Source organism: Nomascus leucogenys, chromosome 6 (assembly GCF_006542625.1).
Source record: "Nomascus leucogenys isolate Asia chromosome 6, Asia_NLE_v1, whole genome shotgun sequence".
NCBI lineage: Eukaryota > Metazoa > Chordata > Mammalia > Primates > Hylobatidae > Nomascus > Nomascus leucogenys.
The window spans coordinates 1,284,738-1,303,726 of NC_044386.1; the positions used below are offsets into that span (position 1 = coordinate 1,284,738).

At 58.9% G+C, this 18,989-nt stretch overlaps 1 protein-coding gene across 1 annotated transcript in view; it reads right to left on the reverse strand.

The window, feature by feature from the left end:
• LPCAT1 (lysophosphatidylcholine acyltransferase 1) overlaps positions 1-15,201 on the reverse strand; it is a 60,188-nt gene extending 44,987 nt beyond the window's left edge. The window contains exon 1 of the mRNA XM_030813890.1: positions 14,940-15,201. Coding sequence (XP_030669750.1) covers positions 14,940-15,074 — 135 coding nt within the window. The 5' untranslated portion in view covers positions 15,075-15,201. The remainder of the gene's footprint in view (positions 1-14,939) is intronic.
• Positions 15,202-18,989: the final 3,788 nt, after the last annotated feature.

The window sequence follows — 18,989 nt, forward strand, 5'->3', positions numbered from 1 at the left end:
TCACCCCTCCAGCTTGTGGGGACACAGAAGGTGCCATCTATTGACCCGGAGGGGGTCCTTGGCAGACACTGAATCTGCCGGCGTCTTGGACTTCAGCCTCCAGAATGGTGAGAAATCCGTGTCTGCTGTTTAGGAGCCACCTCGTCTGTGGTCCTTTGTGACAGCAGCCACGTCAAGCAGGGCGGGCGCAGCGGGAGTGCAGGTGACCCCGGTCTGGCCACACACCGTCATTCTCCGGGCTGGGGGACAGGTCCCAGGCCCACTGTATTATCACTCCTTTGGTGTTCTGGGTTGAATTTTGCCCCCGTTCCCCAATTCCTGTGATGTCCTGACCCCCAGGACTCCAGAGGGTGACTGTATTTGGAGATAGGACCGTCACAGAGGTGATGAAGGTAGAATGAGACCATCTGGGGGCCCTGAGCCAACCTGCCTGGTGTCCTTATAAGAACAGATGAGGACACAGACACCCAGGGAGGGGCGGCCTTCTGAGGACGCAGGGAGAAGGCGCCATCTGTAAGCTCAGGAGAGGCCTCAGGAGGAACCAGCCCTGCTGCGCCTGGGTCTCGGACTCCAGCCTCCAGGATGGTGACAGAACAATGTCTGTGGTTTAAGCCCGGTCTGAGGCACTTTATTATGGAAGCCTGAGCTGAGAAAGACATTTGACACATGTTTGAAATTTCCCATGATAAAAAGTATAAAAGTGATGACTCTTGGTTTAAACGTAAACAAGGCCATCCAAATATTGGCCTGGAACTCTCTGGAAGTCTCTGAGTGAAGGCGCCGGTGGTCACAATGCCCAGGCCCAGGCTCTCTGATGTCAGGCAGCTGGCAAACCCCTCCCTCGTCTCTGCCAAGGCCACCAGGGCCGTAAGCAGCCCCAGGCCCCGGCATCACCAGGCCCCGGCATCACCCGGCCCCGGCATCACCAGGCCCCGGCATCACCCGGCCCCGGCATCACCCGGCCCCAGCATCACCCGGCCCCGGCATCACCCGGCATTTCACAATCAGTGCTGAACCCAAAGACACAAGGTCTCCAGAGAACACCCTCTCGTGCGCACTCACACCATCGCGGTGCCTGGCAGGGGTGCTGCGGTGAGGCCCACCAGGCGCAGTGATGCTGCGGCCCCTCCGAGTCCACTTGTTGGAGGTATCACATTGCAGGGCCCCAGCCAGTGAAGGGTTCCAATGCACCTGCAACAAGGCAGGGGTGCAGGGGAGGCTGCCCAAAGGACGGGGCCCAGAGACTCAAAGGACGTGGGGCTGCGTTACCCCGCACAGGGGAGCGGGGCAGATGCTCAGTGCCAGACACTCCAAGCTCTGTGGTTAGCGCAGTGGAGGCAGCTCACAGGAATGCTCCCTCCTGAAGGTGCATCCCAATGTTACTGTTTTAATTCTGGGGAGAAAATTATCCCGATTCCACAGGATATGTGACAGTTCACTTGCAAATCCACGAAAGAATGTTCACTCCTCCCACGGTGAGAGGGCGAGCGGCAGCACACACAGGCGCCTGCTGTCCAAGGTCTAATTTTCTTTTGCTTTTTCCTTTTAGAGAAAGAACAACTTTTGAAAGCACAGCAGTTCTCTCAGGCATCCCACTGGACGGAGCCGGCACTTCCATCAGCAAACACCACCAGCCCGCCCTCAGCATCTGAGAGCTGGAGGGAGCTTCGAGAATCACCGACTCCCATCCATCACCCACAGAAACAAACCCAGCAAGGCAGCGGCAGGAAACGCCCTCCTTTTCTGTCTCCCCAATCACCAAAACACCTTTATTCATATAACATGCCTTCTGGTCCAAACCAAACGCTGCATTCAAATACGGAATCAGCAATCACACCCACAATGAATTCTCATAGTTACGATACTAAAAGCAGACACAAAATGTGAAAAACTGGCCCCGTGAACTGTTGCTATGGACAACACACAACCGCTCTTACCTTTGGAGCCCGAGGCATGGCCCACACCCCAGGCGCTACAGAGCCCAGGTGAGACCTGCAGGAGGAGGGAAGGGCTGCCAGGAGCGCAGGCCACACCGCGGGGACGGTTTCACCGGGAGGAACATTTTATGTTTACTGGGTATTCCCATTTCTGTTTGCGTAATTTGCTCATTTATATAAATGTATATACATCTTTTGCCAAATTTATGGTGGGTTTCTTTGTCTTTTTCTCACCTCTGTGAACACCCATTGTCTCCTTGACCTTAGATTTCAGTGGGTCACACTCTGGAGCTTTTCACCCCCACCCCACGTGACTGCAGGAGGATCTGCGCCTCCCCGCAGGAACCCCTCTCCCCCAGAGCCCGTGCTTACTGCTATCTATAAAGCTGTTTCTTCTTCGCTCTCCCACTCAAATCTAAAATTAAATATAGCTTTTCTAAAACTGAACTATTTTTCTTTTCAAACCCTCAACCAGCCGCACCGCCTCCTGCCACTGTCATCTCTACTCCACCATCCTCACCAGAACCCTCGGCACCGTCACCTACCCGAGGCTCTCGCCTGCGAGATGACAAGTGTGTTCAGTAATTCCCTTTGAATTTGCAAATCGGCCCCGCAGTCCCACAGCACAGTGATTCTCCTAGACCACTCTATTTACCATTTTCAACCCACTCCAGTCCCCGGGCATCTTACGAGGATGCTGCACGGTATTGAATGGGATCAAAGCCAGTCTGGTCTTGGCCATGTCTAAACCATGACACCCTGTGACTGGGGAACCCCCATCAACACCCAACCAGCTCCCCTGTGAGCCAGCTTCCGGGATACAGGGAAGGCCCTGGGACTGTTGGCACCAGCGTAGTCACTGGGACTGGATGGTATCATGCAGGTAGCACCCTGAGGTGACACCAACGCTGCCTGGGCCACGGTGCTGCATCCGTGGGACACTGGAACATGACCTGGAGGGCAGGCACTGGAGGAGCATGTGGTGTCTCTGGAGCAGGGGCCGCTGCTGGAGGGCAGGCGGGCCTGGAGGAGTGCAGTGTCTCTGGAGCAGGGGCCGTTCTCCGCAGCGTGGGTGGAGCCTGTCTCCCATGGCTTCTGCAGGCCCTGGTTAGTCCTGCTTTCTGGAAACAGCCATAGGGGAGCACACCTTCCTCCTGCGGGGCATCCCCACCAGCGTCTGAGGGGCACTGGCTCCAAGAAAACCCTGGGCCCCTAAGACAGCACTGAGGCCCCATATCCCAGCAAGCAGAGACCAGGGAGTCACTGCAGTTACTCGCTCATGCCCACGCAGGCCTTTCTGTGGATCTCCACACGCAGCATCTCCGACCGCGACCGCACTTGCACCTGGGCTCACGGTTGCCTCTGCGGGGTTGGCCTCCCTGGCGAGTGCTGTTTGCTGGTGGTGTTTGCTGATGGAAGTGCTGGCTCACCCTCCATGGGGACGCACCTGCTCACCTCGCTCACCCTCCGTGGGGACGCACCTGCTCACCTCGCTCACCCTCCGTGGGGACGCACCTGCTCACCTCGCTCACCCTCCGTGGGGACGCACCTGCTCACCTCGCCCACCCTCCGTGGGGATGCACCTGCACGCCTCACTCACTCTCCGTGGGGACGCACCTGCTTACCTCGCTCACCCTCCGTGGGGATGCACCTGCACGCCTCACTCACTCTGCCATCAGGACACTGCTTGAATTCCTCTCTTGAACACAGAGCTGCTTCCAGCAGACAGGGTCAGAGAACAGCCAGGGAATCCCTGAGTGGGATCAGGCCACTCCAGTCTCGGTTGGCCAGGAACCGAGCCCCTCCAGGAGGGAGGTCCATCCAGCAGCCTCATGCATCTGCACAGCAAAGCTGGGCATCGTCCTCTGCTCCCAAATGGTGGCACCCTCCTGCTTTCCACTCAGCAAACCCCAAGGAGGCGGCCTCATGGCTGGGGCACGCTGTGTTGAGCTGTGGCCCCAGCTGTCCCTAAGCCCTGTGGCTTGGGAGGAGCATCACTTCCCAGTCTCGGCGGGTGTCTGGAGGGTGGGCTGGGATCTGCTGAGGCCAGGCAAGGAGGCTCCACCTGGGCAGCCCCACATCACCACCAGGACACAGCAGGCGGCAGAAGGCACACCACACTTAGACCCCTGCTCATTCGCCAGTACAGCGAGCCCCACGGCCACCCGGAGAGGGCTTGGCAGGCACAGTAGTCTGAGCTCCTGGGTGGGGTGCGGCCCCGTGAATGGCAGTGGGGCTATATGCTGACAGGCAGGCCCTCCGATCGGGAAGATATGGAGCCACCGGGCCGGCCACACCCGCCTTCGGAGTCACTGTCAGCTCAGCATCATCATCCCACAGAGGCTCACAGGGTCACACGGCCCCGGCCCAACAGCAGCCCCACACTACAGCCTCCCTCTCACTCTATCCTTGAAGCACCCAGTGTCTGTGCTTCTCGTAGAATCAAGGGCCATAGACCCTCAACATCTGGGGCAAGCACCCTGCAGTCACCAGAGAAGACACAGCCTGCTGAAGTGCCCATGGGGGGGCCGCATCTCAGACTTTTAACCTTGTGTACTACAAATGCAGATTCCTGGACACCTTGTAACCTTTGGAATGAGGCTGTGCCCTGTGGGCTGGCTCCCTCAGGCCCCCTGAGCTATGTATGGCCCACACCTTCACCTGGAGTCTTCCTCTCATCAGGGGGCTCTGCTGTCTGGACTAAGAGCTCCCTCAAGCCCTGGTTCACGCCCGTGATGCCAGCAAAGGGCACGGTGCTCACACACTGGTGCTGCTGGTAAGTAACTAGTAAAAAGGTGTGTGAAAGAAAACAGGTTTACTCATTCTGCAGACACTTCCTGAGAGCCTGTGATGTGTACTCTGGACAAATGGTGTCCAGGTGCAGGGAGAACGAGACCGATGGAGACTGCAGCACCACCTGGCTCAGACGGCACAGGTGCAGCCCGTGTAAAGATGGCACACACCGGCGTCCAGGTGTGGGCCTGCAGGGAAAGGGCATGGGGTGGGGGTGCAAGCTCACCTGAGAATCCAGGAGTAGAGAGTGCAGAGCCCCACGGAGGGAGGGCCCAGGCAGGGTGGTTATGTGGCATCACAGCCGATGCCCCAGTTCCTGCTTCAAGATGACCGATGGCAGGCAGGTGCCAGAGCCGCTCCTCTGGTCCCCAGGCTGGCCTCCGGGTCCTGCCCACACACTCTCCCGGACAGTCCTCATGCCTCCTCACCCGCAAAGCTCTGCACAAATCCCTCTTCCCTGAAGTTTTTGGGACTCCCAGCCAGAGTTCTGTCCCTCTGATCCCTACATATGAGGTCCCCCGTGTCTCACCTGCAGCCCCACACTCTAGAGGTGAGATTCCACAGCAATCCAGGCTGCAGGCTGGGAGGCCCTTCCATCGCTGCCTGGTCACCCTGAGGGCTCAGCTCCTGCAGGGCCTGGCTCACAGCAGGTGCTTGCAAGAAGAATACAGGAGGGAAGGGAGCAGAAACTCAGAAGTGTAAGCTTCTGGGCTGCACACGTTCCACTGCAGGAATAGGCTAAGCTTCAAAAGCAGAAACTGGCTGCAGATTCCTATTTGGAGGCTGCAGGGACTCGGTTACACCTGACCTATTTCCACAGGCTCTCGCCCGTGGGGCAGGACACCCTGTGATTACATTTCCTTGGAAGGCAGCCTTCAAGGCACCAAGCTCCCACGTGCAGAAACGGGCCCTGGAGGTGGGAGCCCCAGGAGCCATGGAGAAGCTCCAATGAGAATGGGGCCAGATGGGCAGCCCGAGAGCAGGACCCCCACCACCAGCGGCTGGGGAGAGGCTGGAGATGCCAGGGCCCTCCTGGGAGGCACCAGCTTAGTCCTCCAGGTTGAGGGGAGGAGAAGCACAGGAGATGCTGGGCACAAGGGGCCCCGCACAGGCCAGGCACAGGGAGGCCCCAGCCTCATCTGCCCAGTGAGTGATATCCAAAAACAACAAACAGGGTGCAAATGCCAGTGCTGCAGCCACAGCAGCACGAGGGGCCATCGCAGGTGCACGGGCCACACAGCTTCACAGGGCAGAGCCAGGCCAAGCACTCGCGGTGAAAGGCAGCCTGTTTCTTCAGTACTGTTCCTTCAACAGGTCATTCCCGAGCCCCAGGCTGTGTCCCAGGACACTGGGGGTCTGCTCCACACTGGGGGACTCAAAGTCCAGACGGGGCCCACAGGTGGTCAAGTGAACCAAACGCCCCACATTCCTGACCCCCAGGTGCACGTTTTGCACATTTTAATTCCGAGGTTGGGAATGCACCCTACACCGCCAGGTACGCCACCAGGCTGAGGTTTACAGCAGCATTTCGCTCTGTTGGTGTCTGAGGACCTCAGGGGCTGTGGACCATGTAGGCACTGCAGACAGTGACACATCCTGGGGGCTCAGGAGAAGCAGGCTCCTGGGATCATTCCAACAAAAAGGTCCACCTGCGTACTCCGCCAGGACCCCGCCTTCCACCTCCAGCCAAAACAGGACCTTTACACATACCTCGGAACTGTACCTCCCCTCAGGGGACCCTTCCCCAAGGCAGCACGCTACCCATTCAGCCCAGGCCCTGAGACAGACCCTCCCGGGCTGTGGCCTAGGGAAGGAAACGCCAATCTCCCCGGACCTCCTGCATGGTCTGAGTAAAAAGAATCCTGAAATTCAAGATCCGTGGCATTTCTAGCTGCTTGCATTTGTTTAACAAACATCTGCAGAAAGCCAGTGGGGCACAGGTGGAGAGCACCTCCCAAGCCCCCTGTGGTGGGAGCCCCACCCCCAGCACATCCTGCATCAGGGGATCCTGCTACAAGTCCCCAGCCTGCCCGGCCCATCCTACTCTGAACTGGCTGCAGATACGGGGAGCCCCCAGCACATCCTGGCCCAAGCCCTCAAAAGCTGTAGGAGCCCCCAGCCTGCCCTGTACGCCCTGCCCACTACCCTTAAATACAAGGACCCCCCCACCTCCCCCACCGGCCCAGCACATCCTGGCCCAAGCCCTCGAACACTGCAGGAGCCCCCAGCCTGCCCTGTACACCCTGCTCCACACTACGGGCAAATACAGGGGGCCTCCCGGAACATCCTGGCTCACCCCCACTCCCATGAGCTGCAGGAGCGCCTCTGTCCCCACAATTCTGGTCTGTGCCACCATCTCCTGGGAGCCCACTAAGCACATCCTGGCCCTGTCCCCAGATGTGGGAGACCCTCCACCCAGGACATCCTGCTCCCCCCAGCTGCAGGGAGCCCCTGGCCCACTGGTAACGTCTGTGAGGCAAGGCTGACCCCTGGTGCTGGCCAGTGGGTAGAACGGGAGTGGGCAGGGGCTGTGGGCCCTGGCAAGTATGTCCACTCCTCTGAGTGCAGGGAGGGACAGAGGTGACCAGCCTGACGTGCAGCTGTGGACAGAGGGGGAGGGCTGCTGGAGGCTGGAGGCCACTGCCCAGTGGCAGTTGTGGGGGAGGCAGAAATGACCTGATCGCTCTAAGGTGAGGGAGAGGAGCGCCCACTCTTCACAGAGACTTCCCCACAGGCACGGGCGCCACGTGGTCCTGGGGCCACTGAGCGGGCAAAGACAGCCTGGCACAGAGACAGGACAGGTCTAGTCTGGGATGTGCTGAGCTTGATGGATGCACGGGACCCATGAGGATGTCACAATGATAATTCACATGGCACACAGGTGACCATGACCCTTCCCTGACGGGGACAATGACTCACTGCTGCAGAAAGGCGGATCTAACCCCTCCAGGGTAGCCTAGGAGAGCAAACAGACTCCACTCTAAAGAGCCCAGGCATTCCACGCTGATCCACACCTGCCCAGCCCGGCAGCATCCCCACTGTCTGTGCTCGGACACCAGCCCTCCCCGGCTCCAGGGCCCTTGCCCTCCAGTACCTTGGCCCAGCTTTGGTTCTACCCCAAAGGCTTTGAAACATTTAGAATTGGGAGAGAGACTGTTTTCTTTCTTTCCTTTTTTTTTTTTTTTTTAAGCTTGTATGTGGCAAATATCTTTTAAGAGGAAATAACTCACTCCTCTGGCTCTAAGACGGAAGCGTGAAATTCAAGAGTAAAATCAAGGCTTGGAAAAGGCTGCTGTCCCCAGGTACCAGCCCCCACCCCGGCAGTGCCTCCCCACACAGGGGACGAGGGGGCAGGGGACGAGGTTGGAGGGCCACCAGTCACAGCAGAGGAAAGACCACACTGAGGGAAGCTGGGAGCTGACTGTGCTGTAAGTTCAAGAACAGCACCTCACCTTTAACACACCTAAGATCATGCTGCTGGAACATGGCTGAGAAGCCAGGGATGCATCGGTTTTAATACAGCAAAAAGTATCCCCCAGAGTTGCAAAAGGACGTGGGTTTCAGAGGGACAAACACTGATCACATTAGAAAATAATGTTATTTCCAAACACAAGCCCTAGCATCATGCTTTTTTCCCTGGGCTCATTTTCAAAATGAATCACATCTAGATTAAAGGTTTACACTGGAAATGCTGGAAACACTAACTGGGAATGGTAAGCATGCCCCAGCACCCACAGGAGGCCCACGGGACTGGGAGGGGACGGTCGCGGCTCCTGGCCATTCTGGGAACCATGGCACTTTTGTCATGGGCCGCGTGGGGATGAGGGCCCTGGAAACAGGAAGGGGAAGATCAGGAGGGCTCCTCCTGCAGTCTGTGTGTCAGAGGCAGGGACACGGCTTAGCAAGACGGGTGACCTCATGGAAGCCTAGGTTGGACACTCCCAACCAGTCATGCCCAAGCAGTACAGCACAGGGCGCCTTCTCAGACAAGAGCAGTGAGAGGGAGCGGGACAGGGAGCCACGTTCTCCACTGCCTGGGCCCTCCCAGCACTCGAGGACGCTCTGCCCCTGCAGGCACAGGAGGCACCGGGCATGGGCCAGACACCCAGCAAGTGTGGTAGTCGAGCCCCACGCCCGGCTCCTGCAGCAGGGCTCCTGGGTGGCCACTTTTTCAGGCATAAAATCCTAACATGTTTATATGAGAAATAGCTAATTCAACTGCAAAAAAAAAATCAATGTTAGGAAGAAATGATTTAAATGAAATGGAAGCAAGTAGTGACCACAGCTTGGCATTTTCTAAAGACTACAGTTCATCTAGGAACAGAGGCCACGTGTGAAATTCAAGAGTAAAATCAAGGTTTGGAAAAGGTCGCTGTTCCCAGACAGGAGCCCCCACCCCTGGCAGTGCCTCCCCACACGGGGGACAAGGGGACAAGGGGACGAGGTCGGAGGGCTCGGGAGAGCTGCATCCGGAATGCACTCTGAGCGCAGCTGTGGGCCGCCTGCCTCCTCTTACCAAAGAAAGTGGACATCAGAGAGGAAGCGTTTGCGAAGTTTGACGACGGCTCACGTGGACTAACGCAGAAGTGAACCCGCAGAGCTGACGGACGCCTCAGGGTTCTCACCCCACTCAGAGCACGGCCCTGCGGCCTCTCTCGAGCCCACCCACTCCTGACCCTGGGTCCCACAGGGTGGGGGGATGCACCGTGGTCCCATGCATGGGATGAAGGGCCTGGGCCGGGTGACTGGCTGGACGCCTTCCAGAGGAAAGGCAATGCGTGGTTTAAAGCGGAAAAAAACACAGCTGGAAAAAAAAAAGAGAAAAATATAAGACAGAGCTGATGCCTTACCCCAGGTTGCTTGTCCCAGGCATAGTAAAAACTTTTTTTCTTTTTCTTTTTTGAGACAGAGTCTGGCTCAGTCGCCCAGGCTGGAGTGCAGTGGCGCGATCTCTGCTCACTGCAAGCTCTGCCTCCTGGGTTCACGCCATTCTCCTGCCTCAGCCTCTCGGGTGGCTGGGACTACAGGCGCCTGCCACCGTGCCTGTCTAATTTTTTGTATTTTTAGTAGAGACGGGGTTTCACCGTGTTAGCCAGGATGGTCTCAAACTCCCGACCTCACGATCCGCCCGCCTTGGCCTCCCAAAGTGCTGGGATTACAAGCGTGAGCCACAGCGCCCAGACCACAGTAAAAACTTAAAATGCACCTGCTGCGGCCAGCACCGACCATGGCTGTGAACAGCAAGCAGAGGCAGGAGCAGAACCCACATGGCCTCGTGTTCCAGTGGGAGGAAGGAGCGGCCCCGAGCGCCAATGACGATAGGGGGCCAGACCCAGGCAAGAGGCCAGCATCATTCTGAAATGCGTAAAAACATGTGCTCCTTTAGAGTTCCGGAGCCACGACCACAGGCGGTGAAGTAGGCGCCCTGGGTGTCACCTCCTGTCTGGGAATGGGAAGGTGTTGTGTCACTTGGGCTGATGTGCGAAAGGAACCGTGCCTGCAGGAAGTGTGCAGAGCAGGGTGCATGTGTGGGGGAAGAAAGCAGCTCCCATGGCTCACGCCAGCCTGGCGTCCTGAAACAGACCCAGAAGCTGCAGAGTTATAAAAGTTGGCACAGATGTGTGCTAACAATATAAGATAAAGGGCTCTTTCTCACGATGAAACAGGAGTGCAAAGGCAGTGTCCGTTTAAGACGAGCTTTGGGTCACAATCACGGGCTTCTGCGTGAAACTGATGGTGCTTTGCTGTCAGCTGTGAAACAAAACTGTGCTTCTGTGTGTATGTGGGTATGCTTATGTGGATGTTTGTGTACACTGGCATGTATATGCGTGTGTATGCACTTACGTATATGTGTGTATGCGTGTGTGTACACACATATTCTCATACACACACTCAGAAACCCAAGTTTTAGGACAGAATGCTACAAAAAATGAAAAGTAAAGTCTTTTCCAGTTTTGAATCCCCCTTCCCATTTTGCAAAGTTAACCACGACTAAGTTTCATGAGTGCGTCATTCGGAAAATTAGACAGGATTACAGGAACACTCTCGATGACTTTGAGAAAAAAGCCAGTTCCCTAAGGTCAGGGCTCCTTGTGAGGTGAGGGCAGATATCCATGCTAAGCCAGCCCATGCTGCCCTCCCTGCCTGGGAGACGGCACCTTACGTGGGCCCCTGTGTCCTCACCTGTGCTTCCTGGGGCAAAGGATGACAGTGACCAGAGGCGAGGACATGGGAAAATGACCCTTGGGCCTCTACTGGGCCAAAACAGTTGGCACCATCACACCCAGGTCATCAGAAGGCAGCTGGGGGCCAGGGGCCTGGCACCATCTCCAAGGCCTCTGAGGCATCCAGGGAGGGAGTAGGCCCTGTACAGCCCTGGCCTTCTCCACCCTCCCCAAGGGACAAGCACTCTCCTGCACAACCTCCACAGGGCGTGGCTGCCCTGTTCTCCAGCCGGGTACACTGCCCAGGGCTCCTTGGCCCACCCCACCCCTTCACACCCACTGCCCGGCACTGGGGCTGAGCGAAGAGCCAGTCTTACTGAATCCAGGCAGGCAGCACTCAGGGACCCAGTGGGCAGCAGGAGCAGCTCGGAGAAGCTTGAGGAATCCCCATCCCCGTGCATGTGTGCCTAGAGGGCACCAAGGGTCAAGAACACACTGCAAACACAGCCATCCACGTGAGGAGCCCGGCAAGGTGTGCAGGCACACGAATGCCTGCTCTGCAGTGGCCACACTGGACTCAGGAGCGAGGCTGAGAGGGCGGAGTCCTGCTCCTGAGTTTTTTAAAAAAAATCACAACTCAGGCATTTGTATAAAAATGTGGAGAAAAAGATGGCCCACTTTTGGGTAAATTCTATGCAGGGCCACCAGGCAGAGAGGAGCAGAATCTGTCCCTGGACTCAACCCTCATCATAATCCTCTCTGTGGATTAGCCAGCGTGGGCAGGCGGGCACCCAGCAGCCTCCTCCACTCTGAGACAGCAATGCCCGTCCAAGGACTCAGCTCCAAGGTGCACAGGAAGGCGTTATGCTTTCCAGGACGTAAGTTCTTGCCAACTCTGGTTCTGAGCAGCAGAGACTTTAGAAATGGGGAAAATGGGCCGGGCGCGGTGGCTCACGCCTGTAATCCCAGCACTTTGCGGGGCCAAGGCGGGAGGATCACAAGGTCAGGAGATCGAGACCATCCTGGCTAACACGGTGAAACCCTGTCTCTACTAAAAATACAAAAAAAAATTAGCCAGGCGTGGTGGCAGGCGCCTGTAGTCCCAGCTACTCGGGAGGCTGAGGCAGGAGAATGGCATGAACCCGGGAGGCGGAGCTTGCAGTGAGCCAAGATCGTGCCTCTGCACTCCACCCTGGGTGACAGAGCGAGACTCCGTCTCAAAAAAAGAAAAAAATGAAATGGGGAAAATGCATCAGAACCATGGTGGGAAATACTCATACCCACAGATTCCACGGAAAGTACCGAGAAAACCCTGGGTGATAGAAAACCACTTCATGACTCCAAAACAATACATGAACGTGTGACTATGAAGAACTAAGATCCTAACCATCCTATTTACCGCTCTCTACTACCTCTGTATCCTTGCTTTAGCTGGGGGATTAAAACATTGCACGTATTACAGACCCTGATGGCTTTGATACCTCGTTTCAGATCTTAATGTGCTGCTTTCTGTCCAAAGAGATACTTAAGCTCCTCACTAAATCTGTAGTTAAACGACAGATGGGCTGGCTGGAGGAGGAGGTGTCCCCGCATGGCGCTAATCTGAAGACACACAGCGGCCCCTCCCAGGCGGCAAATGCTCACAGGTGAATGCAGGTACTCACTGGTTTATCTCAACTGGGAACTTAGCTGGGTTTCTGAGGGTTTTTGAGTGTGTCAGCCACTACTCGACCCATTTCTTTCTTTGGGGAAGAAGGCTTTCTTGGCTTGAAAGATACACTATTTCACTCTGCGGAAATTTTACAAGAATGTATTACATCCAAGTAAAAGCTTTGCAAAGCAACGTTCGGTGAAAAGCAAAATGTTTCTGCAGAGAACTTTGAGAACATTTACAAACCATACCCTTGAGCCACACACTGCAGACATCCAGCAGAAACGACTTGATGTACAAACACACCCAGTTCCTCAGATGGAGCCTCTGAAGTGGCAACAAAGCAAGCCCCCTCCCTGAGGGGCCCCAACACCTAAAGCCAGGATCTCTGCCTGGCTTCGGCCCAAGAGAGAACAGCTGCCCGAAGCCTTCAATCTCGGGACCAGGAGCGTCTCGATGACCCTCTGCCCAAGAGCCACTGGGAGCAGCTTGTACCCTGAGGTCTTGGGGAGGAAAGCAGGCCCAGGGGCTGGGCACTCTGGCTGTGCCCTGACATCTGTACCTACCCATGAGAGTCTCTGCCCTGCTTCTCGCCAGGGCAGTGGGTGCACACTTTTGGACAGAACACACCTCAACCAGGGGCTGCAACTATGACAGGGATGACAAAGTGGCCTCCGGGGACCTCCAGCGAGGAGGGGCTTGATGTTTCCCCCAGGGAGCCAGGAGGGAGTAGGAAAGGCAGGAAGAGAGGGCATGCCTGAGGCAGCCAGAGCTGGGGCAGGAGCAGAGCTGGGAAAGCCCTGGAAACCACAACAGGGGTTCGAATTTCATCCAGGGGCGTCCCGCTGAGGACTTCGGAGCAGCAGAGCGAGCAGCAGAGCACAGGAGGAAGAAAGCCTGCTGGGAGTGACTCAGGGAGAGTGCCCCAGGGAGAGCCTGGTGACTGGGTGGGGGGTGAGGATTGAAGAGGAGGAACGGTTGAGGGGCACAGAATGAGCGACCGTGTCCCAAGCCCTCCTTTGAGGGGCACAGCACACGGCAGCTGACAGCATGTGGCAGACAGAGGGCCAGGCAGAGCGGCGGCAGAGGGGCCGGCACCGCCCCAGCCCCAGAGTCCAGCTCCCGACACACAGGGAGACGGGGGCCAGGGCCTGGGAGCCAGGCTGGGGACGACCTCACCCTGCGTGTCACCAGGAGGGGCGGCACCATCGGGCTCTCCTGCTCCCCGTCCCCTTCCTTACCCTGAGGACCAGCCGCATCAAGGGGCTTTAGGCAAAAGCAGGCGTCCTGGGAAAATGACAACCTCAAACTGGCCTCAAGAACTTTTCACTTCAGGGTTCTTTCAGATAAAGTACTTTATGCATTAACAAATCTCCACCTTCCCGGAAATCTATTCTCACAATTGGAAGTGTGCTCCCTACAAACCGGACAGCCCCATAAGCCCCGAAGCAGTGCTTGCTTCTAGGAATTATTCTAGAGTCAAAAGTAAGGTCCTCTTGAGAGTGGATCTCAGGTAACTGCAAGCCCAGCTGGCAGCCAGGTAGCCGGAAAAGCCAGGCTGAGCCAGCACATCCCCAGTGCAGCTTCCTGCAGCGAGCGGCCCCCTCCCCACGACGCCCCCGGATCTCCCCTCACCACTGTCCCATCGCAGGATCTCAGCAAACCGTTCCCTCCCACGTGGCAGCCCAGGTTGCATGAAGTTGATTCTGGTCACAGACCAGCCCCAAGAAAGCATCCCTTACAACAGGAGCGAAGCATGCACCCCAGAAGGCAACGTGCGGCCGCAGAGCAGGGGGACCCGTGCGCCTACAGGGGACCCTACAGGGGACCCGCACCGCCTGCGCGCCCTGTCCCGGGCACCACCAGGCCCCGCACACGAGGCTCACCCAGCGCCGCGGTGCCCTCCCGCCCGCGGGCCGCGTCCAGGCAAAGCCGCTCCGGAGTCCCCGGGCTGCCCGCAGGGCCTGCCAAGGCGGGCGGGGCCCGGACCAGGGACGAGCGCGGGGACCGGCGATGCGGGTCCAGGCTCCCGCGGGGGCCGAGGTCGCGGCTCTGGGAGGCAGAGAAAGGGTTGTGGGCCCAGTTCAGGGTGCAGGGGTTTGGGGGGAGGAGCAGGACGCGGGGCGGGGAAGGGAAGCGGGGACCCCGAGGAAGGTGCTGAGGGACCAGGATGCGCGTGCGGGCGGCGGGAAGCCGGCGCAGGGACCGAGGCATCGGATGCGGGCTGCGGGGACGCGGGCTGAGGAGCCGCCGCGGGGAGGGAAGGCGCCGCGGCTCGCAGGGCCGCGCCGCGCCCCAGGCCCCCTCCCCGGCCCCTCCTCGGCCGCGCCTCCCTGGCCCCAGCATCCCTGGCGTCCTCGGCGGCTCCCGGGGCCGCGCGCCCGGGGCACCCACCTGGGCCTTCTGCAGGGCGCTGAGGCGCAGCTCGTGCACGAAGGGGTTCCGCCCTGGGGGCGCCAGCAGCCGAGCGTCGCTGGCCCCTGCGCTGGAGGCAGGGGCGGCCCGGGGTCCGCATCCCCGCAGCCTCATGGCCGCGCCGTGCCGCGGCGAGCGCAGCCGAGCTGCCTGGGGTGCCGAGCGGGGCCGGGGCTTGCTGGGCGCGGGTCTCGGGGCACGGGCCGAGGATGCGCGGCGGCTGGAGCGGCCCGGGCGCGCAGGCGCGGGAGGTGACGTGGGCGGGGCGGGGGCGCCGGCCGGGGCGGGGCCGGGGCGGGGCGTCCCTGGAAGCCTCGCCTCTCGCCGGCCGGCAGGGCCGGCACCAGCCGGAGTTCCGCGCCTTGGAGGTTCCTCTGGGGTCTCTGGGGGGCCGGGGCTGTTGGGGACCGGGGGCGCCTCCTGCAGCCACTGGAGCACAGGGATCCCCGGCAGGGTCTGCGCCGGGAGAAAGGGAGGTCTCCGGGGCCCGCAAGGCTGCCACGTCGTCCCCTTCCGCCGCTCGGCCCGCCTGCTCGCGGGGACGGAGGAAGGGGCGGGCACGCGTCCAGCTTACGCGCAAGGCGGGCCAGGCCCTGGGTGCCGAGCCCCGGGTTGTTCCGGCCAAGGCCCCACGCCATTCTTCTTATTCGTGGGGCTCCTAGCTCGCACCGGCGACCCTGGAAGCTGCCCCGGGCTGAGGGAGCTTCTTCCAGCCGCGCCTCAGCCCAGGCGACTCCCGCCTGGGGTCCACTCAACCTTAGGACCCCCCAGACCTCGGGATCCCCTCAGATCTCAGGACCCCTCAGATCTCAGGACCCCTCAAGCCTCAGGACCCCCTCAGACCTCAGGACCCCTCAGATCTCAGGACCCCCTCCGATCTCAAGACCTCTCGGGCCTCAGGCCCCGCAGGGATGGCCCAGGCAGGAGGCGCACACAGGGGCCCTGACTGTCCGGTCCGTGCTGGTTCTGCAGGGGCTGCGATGAGATCCCGGCGCTTTCTCACGCAGAGCTCCTTTGGCTCGGTCATTGCCCCTGTGGTGCTGAGGAGCCCCAGGGTGGGGCCCATAGTTAGCCGGAGCGAAAGTGGGATGGGCTCCTGCCTCCGGGTGAACACGCATAGATTTCAGAACTCACGCAGGCCTTCGGTCACAGTGCTCACGGCTTCCTCACCCCAGCTGGCCCTGTTGGTTCCTGCACGGCCAATGGACGTCACCCAGATAGAGCCGGTTTGGGCCACCTGGCCAACCCCCCCGGGTCCTGGCTCCTGGGGATGTCAGTGCTGTGTTGGCCCCAGCTGGGCCCCATCCTCAGCAGACGCCAGGGAGTGCCCCGACCCCTCCAATGACCCTGCCTGCGCCCTTGTGGACCTCATAGTTTAGCGGGCTGGCAGAGACCTTTCTGTGTCTGAGACCTGGGTGAGGGCCAGGGGTCTGTGCCATCCACCTATCATGCACAGAGAAGGCCCTGGCAGGCCAGACCCGCTGCATGGCCTTGTTCCTGTCCCGTAAGAGTCCCAGCCCATGCCTAGCAGCAGCAGCTGTCCCAAGTGCCACACCCACGGGGATGGGGTGAGCCCTGTGTGCTGGTGGGCATTGGTGGCTCTGTGGCCCGGCCACCAGCGTTGCACCCACCTCCTGGGCTTTTAGTCGCCACTTGCTCTGATCCCCAAAACCAGAGCCCAGCACCCGAGGCCACCCAAGGCTCCTCACAGAACTGTTCATCAAGAAAGCCCAGGACGCAAAGCCTGCCAGCCACAGGGCAGCACCTGCACCCCAGCAATCCAGGTGGCCCCACCTGCTGCCTGAGTGCTCTGGAGAGGAGGGGCCCTAGGGTGTCCCAGTCCTGGGATGAGAGCAGCCTCAGGACTGGGCTTGGAGAGCCATAAAAGTGGGGTCCTCCCAGAAGCACAGGCCAGGAAGCCGTGTGTGGTGGAGGAGAAGCCTGCTGGAGATGGCGCGGAGCCAGATTCAATGGGGAGAGCTGCCAGAGAGTCATAGCTGTGTCCCCAGAAGATGCAAAAGTCCTAACCCACAGCACCTGTGGCCGCGACCTTATTTGGAAACAGGGTCTTTGCAGATGATCAGGTTAAGAGGAAGTCTTCAGGGTGCGCCCTAGTCTGAAATGGCTTGTGTCCCTATAGAGAGGGAGATTCGGGCTCAGAGACAGACACAGAGAGAGCTCCACCGGAAGGCCAGGGTTCTGCTGCTACAGGCAAGCAGTTCCCAGGAGCTGGAGAGGCCTGGGGCGGGTCCTCTCTAGTGCCCTCAGAGGGAGCCTGGCCCTAGGGTGCCATGATTGCAGGCTTCTGGCCTCCAGACTGGGAGAGAATAAATTCCTTCTGCTTTAACCTGCAGAGTGCAAAGTGAGTCGGAACCCAGGGAAGGAGGTGGGGAGGCTGGGGGAGGAAACTCATACTGCCCAGCAGTCTAAGCAGGGTCAGCAGGTTATCCTTGAGCCAAGGTCTGTGGAAAGAGGAGTCCCTCTCCTGGCAGAGGTCTTTGGTGGAGCCACTGTGGGCAGCGTGGCCTTGGTGTAGAAGCTCAGTGGATCCTCGGGTCACTGAGGCACCATTTGCAGGAGGCTCAGAGGCCCAGCTCTGGGGTCAGTACACAATGGGGCACAGCTGGGAGGGTGGGTGAGACAGGGCCAAGGGCTGTGCAGAACAGGGGGCAGGACTGGGGCACACTCTTCCTCACCAAGCAGAACCCAAGGAGGCCCCAGACAGCGGCCAAGGAGCGGAGGCCCCCAGAGAGGCTGAGTCCATGGAACTGCCCCATCCAGGAGGACTGGCCAGGAGAGAACTGGGAAGGCCAGCCAGTGGTAGTAGCAAGCGGTGGAGACTACCACCCTGCAGGGTGCTGTGGAGTGGACAGGAGTTACAGTGGTTCTTTCCCAGCTACCTGAGAAAGGAGGAAGCATGACAGGCAGGAGGAGGAAAATGGAGGCTTGGCGGGAGGCTGGGATCCGGGGCAGCAGCTCAAGGAAGGGGCCCAGGACGTGTCCCTGGGTGGAAGGCAACAGGCCAGCCTCACAGGAGATGTTGAAAACCCCTATGAGAAGGGGTGTGATGGGCCCACGGAGCGGGGACTCCTCTGCTGCAGCTGGAAAGGGTTGGATGGTCCACAGGGCACGTGCCCAAGGGGTGGGGAGCTGGGGCACTCCTGTGAGTGGGAGTCAGTTTTCTCCTGGGGACTGCGAGGGGTGGGGGGGAGGGGCTGGTTATGGGGAAATCAGTGCAAGCGTGGAGGGGCAGCAAGGAAATTCCTCCGCCCACACTGGTCCTTCACATTAGGCTTTGGTTCTGCTATGTAATGGAATGTTCTTAAGACCTGGAGGGTCTGGAAGCTTGATTCAGAGAAGTTGGTCTTGGGTGGGGAGGTATAAGCAGTTTTCTCTCTCTAGCAGGCGAACAATGAGTTTCTCATTAGGACTCAGTTTTGGGAAAACCACCCTAAGTGCCCTTTAACTACAAAGGGAGCCCCCACTGTGGTTCTCAGGAACCTCCTGGAAGCCCCCACAGCTCCCTGGGGCTGGTAACCACACCCCGAGGCTTCTTGCTCTGGTTTTGTCTCTGTTTTAAGAGTGTAGGCTCACAGAGAAGTGTTTCCTGTACTCCATGCGCATTGAGAACCCGAAGTACCTGCTTGTTCTGGTGAGGCTGAGTATTTTTGTTTTGTTTGTTTAATTTTTGAAATTTAGAGTTTTCTGGCCGGGCGCGGTGGCTCACGCTTGTAATCCCAGCACTTTGGGAGGCCGAGGCGGGCGGATCACGAGGTCAGGAGATCGAGACCATGGTGAAACTCCATCTCTATTAAAAATACAAAAAAATTAGCCGGGCGTGGTGGCGGGCGCCTGTAGTCCCAGCTACTCGGAGAGGCTGAGGCAGGAGAATGGCGTAAACCCGGCAGGCGGAGCTTGCAGTGAGCCGAGATTGCGCCACTGCACTCCAGCCTGGGCGACAGAGCGAGACTCCATCTCAAAAAAAAAAAAAAAAAAAAAGAAATTTAGAGTTTTCTATAGGACAGAAAG